This window comes from Gossypium arboreum, chromosome 10, assembly GCF_025698485.1.
Source record: "Gossypium arboreum isolate Shixiya-1 chromosome 10, ASM2569848v2, whole genome shotgun sequence".
Taxonomy (NCBI): Eukaryota; Viridiplantae; Streptophyta; class Magnoliopsida; order Malvales; family Malvaceae; genus Gossypium; species Gossypium arboreum.
In genome coordinates, this window is record NC_069079.1 from 107,330,012 (window position 1) to 107,336,011 (window position 6,000).

The 6,000-nt window shown below is 28.7% G+C and overlaps 1 protein-coding gene across 1 annotated transcript in view; it reads left to right on the top strand.

The window, feature by feature from the left end:
* Positions 1-3,846, top strand: part of LOC128282114 (uncharacterized) — a 34,584-nt gene extending 30,738 nt beyond the window's left edge. The window contains exons 2-3 of the mRNA XM_053020300.1: positions 3,331-3,613; positions 3,694-3,846. Of these exons, the coding sequence (XP_052876260.1) occupies positions 3,331-3,613; positions 3,694-3,840 (430 nt within the window). The 3' untranslated portion in view covers positions 3,841-3,846. The remainder of the gene's footprint in view (positions 1-3,330; positions 3,614-3,693) is intronic.
* Positions 3,847-6,000: the final 2,154 nt, after the last annotated feature.

The following is a 6,000-nucleotide window of genomic DNA, read 5'->3' on the forward strand; positions in this document are numbered from 1 at the left end:
ATCAATCGGCTTCCTTGGAGTAATTCCTTACTCCCTATTCTGTGTGCCCCATCTTCTCCTCTTCTAGGGTGTATTTATAGGCTTTGGAATGCCTATGAGCCCTCAAAAGTGGCCATTTCCGAATTGAACTTAACTTGGGCTTGGCAGGGACACGCCCGTGTGACATCCCCGTGTGCGATTACTTCAGGCCGTGTTCGAGCCTGTTAGAATGGCACGGGCATGTGCTATACCCGTGTGAGTCGTGCTTCGATTCTGCCAAATTGACATGGCCGTGTGGTCTGCCCGTGTGAGGAAGTCCAGGCCGTGTTAAGTTCGTACTTTGGCCCGTTTCTCGTTCCTTTCGCTCTCCTATGCTTCCTAAGTATAAAACATGAAATTAAAGCATTAGGAGCATCGAATTCACCAATTCTAATGGAAAATCATCCATAAAATGCGTTAAACATGGGGTAAAAATATGTATAAATTACGGTTTATCATCTCTGTACTTGCTTTTTTTTCCCTCGAATTTCCTGATTATTTTATTTTGGTCCTTTATTTTTAATTATTGATACTAATAATACTATTAAGTAATTATCGTTGCTAACTAATATTATTTTTGTTAAAATTTGCTCAAATATCAATATTTTATGTAATTATATTTTTATCATACATTTTAAATTATTTCATTATTATTATCATTATTATCATATAGTATTATTAATTAAATAATTTTCTTATTGTTATTATTATTTTTGTTATTGTGTTCACTATAGTATTGTAATTTTATTTCATTATTTATGTTGTTACTTTGTTAATATCATAATTTTTCCGTCATTATACATTGTAAATATTGCTACATACATTCATCTGTTTTTTTCGGTGCAAGTGCATAAGAAAACTAATTAAAACCAAGGCAATGTTAGTTATTTTTGGAATTTGAGGGATCGTGCTCCAAACTTACGGAGTATGACTTTCTCCTTGAACCAAAGTAATCGAATATCCTATTCAAAATTAAAAGACGCATGAGATTTAAGTAGTAATTAAACAATGAGCAATCTTATTTTCAAGGATTCGAGATGTCGTGTCCTAACTTACGGGACATGACATTTTCATTTTGGTTACCTCGAGATAAGAAGACCTTTTACATAAGTTTTAATTCTGTTAGCGATATTTTAATTAAATAACATCATGTAAAAAGAGATCGCATTTTAAATTCTCTTCAAATTCTCAATGTTCAATGTCAAGACATTAAGTAATTAGCTAGCTACCAATTTTGGGCGTTCTAAGGGTGCTAACCCTTCCTTATACGTAATCGACTCCCGAATCTATTTCCTGGATTTTGTAGACCAAAAAATTTACCGTTTTAATAAATCTAACATTTTATTAAAATGACAAAGTTTTAATGTGATCTAATCACTTCTGAATAAAAAGGACTGATGGTGACTCTATTTTGGTTTTTAACAGTAAGTAAAGTATATATTCCAATACCAAAAAGAAAAAGTATACATTCCGTACTTTCAGTAAATTATATATTTCCCCCAAAGGGTCGTATGTTAGCCAATCGTCTGGCTCCACAAAAGGCAGCGATGACCAAGAAAAAAGCTCACAATAGAGATACCGGCATTAGGCCCTAAATGGTGAGGGTAGTTCCCATTTCACCATGCAATAATGCATGCTAATCAAGAATAATGGACTAAAATAAAATAAAATAAAAGATGGAATATTGGAAACCTACTAGCCCTTCCCTTATCTTTTCTAGTAAGAAAATATTTTTTTAGATATTTTTAATAATTAATTAAGAATAATTATTTTATTCATCGTTTCCACAAATGTAAACTGTTAAATATATTTTTAATTATTTTATTATTTATTATATCATAAAAACATTGTCTAGATCTAATAGGAAGGATAACAATTTATAAATTAATTAGTATAATGTTAAATTTAACTCTCAACATTTAATAAAAACAATAATTTTACTTTTTGTATGAAAATGTTGATTGTTAAATTTGATTATTGTTTTATAAGTTAACTGTTAAGTTTAAAAGGTAAACTACTAAAATAGTCACTTTTGTTTGCCTCATGTTCTATTTTAGTCTCTTATATTTGAAATACTATGTTTTAGTTACTTACGTTATCGTTTTGTTTCGAAATGGTCACTCTGCCATTAAGATCTATTACCTCTCAAAAGGCAGTCTGATGTGACAATTAAAATGGGTTTTAAATGCCAACGTGGATGTCTAATTGGGATGAGAAAAGTTAAAATTCTTTTCTTTAATATAGAATACAAAATTTTACCCTAAAACTCAATTTCTCCAATTTAAAAAGAAGAAATAGATGATGTTCTTTTATTTTTTATTTTTTTACCACTAGAGAGGAGAAGAGTAGAAGGACAAAGAAGAAGAAGAAGAAGAAGAAGAAGAAATGAATGCACCAACCTCTATATCTGCTTGCTATTATGGTTGCCGACAATACATAAATTAACAAAGATGAATTATGTCTTTTTTGTCTATCACATATGCAGAAAAAACATGAAAAGATGTACCACATTTTTCAAAAAAAAAATCCATAATATCTGAATCCAAAGCTTAAGTAAAGAAAGAAAAAACTCATTACTTACTGTAATCTATGCTTTGAGCCTTCGTTGAATCAATCATTTGTTCTTCCATTTTGAATAAAAATCCAATCGAATGATGGAGCACTAATTTGATTTCTATTATTTTGATTCAACAAAGATGGGTATGAAAGTGGATGGTTTTTTAAATCAAAATGGAAATAAAAACTAAAAGAAAAAAGGAGAGCAAGAGTTCTTTTTTTTGGGTTCAAGGATTAATTTGGTGCATTGGTTTTGATTATTTCAGGAAAGCAAATTGACATTTTCTTTAATTAATTTAGAAAATTCAATTAATTAAATTTATTTAATTAAAAATTAATTAATTTACTTGATTGTATATCCACGTTGGCATTTAAAATCTATTTTAAGGTAAGTGACTAAAACGTAATATTTTAAATATAAGTGATTAAAATGTAACTTGAAACAAATAAAAATTACTCTTTTAATAGATTACCCTACTATTTATTATATCATAAAAACATCATCTAGGAAGGATAACAATTTATTAGTTAATGGTATAATGTCAAATTTAACTCTCAACATTTAATAAAAACAATAAGTTTACTTTTTGTATAAGAAGGTTGATGGTTAAATTTAATTGTTTTTCTAAGAATCAAGGTTAAAAAAAAAATTCACAAAAGATGTAAGTGTTAAAGATTAAATTTATCAGGAAGCTTCCCTTTCAAACCTGACACTTTTCCTATATATCGGGACCACTCTTCTAACCATATTCTCAGCAAAACAAACAAGCAATTTCAGTACCTACCACGGCATATCATCAAGTTGATAACCTTAAAAAGGTTGGCCGGATTAGATGCCCTCGCCATTATAGAGGAACGCTTTGGCCGAGGGTTGTCGCTTTATCATAAGAAGCCAGCCCCATACCAAATTGCTATCAGGAACCATGTGAGCCTTACTTTAGAATCTACCGTCCCCCGGCCAGTACCGAAGCTACGAGTTGCAGGAGGCAGGCGGGCAGCTGAAAACTATGGCGGGAAACCGTTTAAGGATCATGGCCACGTAAGTAAACCTTGTAGTCGGGGTTATATCTATAATTAACTTGGTTACCTTAGCTGCTTCTTTATCTGCTGTTTTTTCAGTATAACAGTAACGGCACTAAAACTACTGTTAGACATTCTCAGCAGAGAGTAGCCATGGACATACATGCTTATGTCTCTATGTGTGCGTTTTGTATATGTAAGACCTTGTCGCTTATAGAAGATAATGTTTTGCTTGTAAAAATTTGAGTTTAATTTGTGTTTTTTTTTAATATATATTATGAGTTAATTCACTCACTCTGATTACAACATAATTGAATACACAAGCAAGTTGGACTTATTACAGTTAAAGTTGCTTCAAATTCAATCAAAATTACATAACCAAGTGTAAGTAAAATATTGGAAGATCGACCTTGGGGATGCAAACATTAAAATAATTGTATTAAACTGAAATACTACAATATAGAAGGAATAATTTAATTAAATAAGTAATGTATAATTGGATGAATCTAACATAAAATTAAAACTATGGACGTATTAGTGGAACATGAACTTTGGATCTTAACTCCCAAGTATCATACATTGATTGGTTTTCCTTGTACATCTATAGACAATAATAAATTATAAATGAATATAATGGCAAAAAAAAAAAAAACACTTTTGCCCCAAAATTTATAATTCTAAATTAGCTCATGATGTTCTAGATTTATGCATTTGTGAATTTTAATCTAGATTTATTTTTATTTAAGTTTCATCATATTTTAACCTTATTTAAATTTATTTTAATTTAATTTTAAACATCTTTTAATTATCAATTCATTATTTATAGTTTGTAATAATTTGGTCAATATAGCTATTTTTAAATTAGAACAGCTTTGACATTAATATAATAATATTAATCATGAATATATTTAATTAATATAATTATTTTTTAATTAGATGAGGTTGGATAAGATACCAACCGAGTCACCGACTTAATCCCAAATCCACCGTGACATACAACGCGTTTTCACAAAAAGATACCATAGAAAAAGTGGTTCATGTCTTTCTAATTCCTTTGACCTCAATATCCCCCAAAGTAGCTTTATATATCTATGAATAAAGTATTGAGACATGTTTTTCTAATTGACTGAATTTAATTTTAAAATGTAAAAATTTTAACATAATATTTTTATACAATATTTAAAGCTATTTATAATTTCTCCTTAATTTTTAAATATAAATATGTTTTAGTATATTCAAATTTATAACTTTTATATTAATAATAATATCAATATTAACGTAGTTAAAACTCAGTCCACTAACAAACATGGTTTTTATCTACTCTTAAAAGTTGAAATGATTTGACCCCTCAATTTGTATCACCTTACTTACAATCTTAAGAAGGCGCTGTGCAAACTTGGTAGTATGTGGGTCCTGGCCTCTCATCGGGCTGAAAGCAATGAGTTGGATGCTGGCTTGCTACCAATTTTCTTTTGTCAATCAATCTGTTGGACCTCTCGGATTGTAGAATCCTTGGGTTTTGGCTTCTCCTCATGGTTTGACGTATTTGGGTATAATAAAGCTATAAGGTATATTTAATGGTATTCTAACAAGTTTTATTTAAATAATTACATGGATCTTGATAATTAATTAGAATATAAAAATGTATTTGTAAAGATTTTTTATTGTTGATGTTTATTTTATAATTTATGATTGAAATTTATAATTATCTTTTTCAATAATGATGTCTCCTAAGTTCAAAGCTTTTCTATATACCCCTAAAATGTGTAATTATTGTGTTACTCTTTAAATTTAAATGTATCCGAAGGAGTTAAAGTGATTGACCATTTTGAAGCCTCTAATCATGTTATCTTTGGTTCATCTCTGATGGATAATAACTTATATCAATCAAATTAAATTAAAATAATTTATTTAAAATATATATTAAACTTTTATTAAATCAAACAAATAGATATAAATTATTTTAAGATAAATTAAAATAATTTTTAATTTTACTATTTTGATTTTGTAAGCTAGGTGGAATTTTTTTATAACACTTATTTTAACTAATTATGCTAAAATAATTTTTTTGGAATAGTATTTTTAAATATTTCATCTCAAAAATAGATTAAATTAGATAACAATATTAATTTCTTAGATTAACTAATAACACTAAAAAATATAAAGACCAAGTTATGTTAAAAATTATAAAGATTGAATTGCAATTTTTTTTTTGGTGAGAAATAAACATACAAGAAGTTAAACTAAACTAAGGGAAATCTCCCTTGGAGGAACTTCATACCGTTGTAGACTCTCTTCCATCCCAAAGAGCCATTTTGGCTAGGCAATCAGCATAATTGTTATCCTCTTAAGGGACGTGTTGCAAATTCCACTATCTATCCTTTGACAAAAGTTGATGAACTTGTT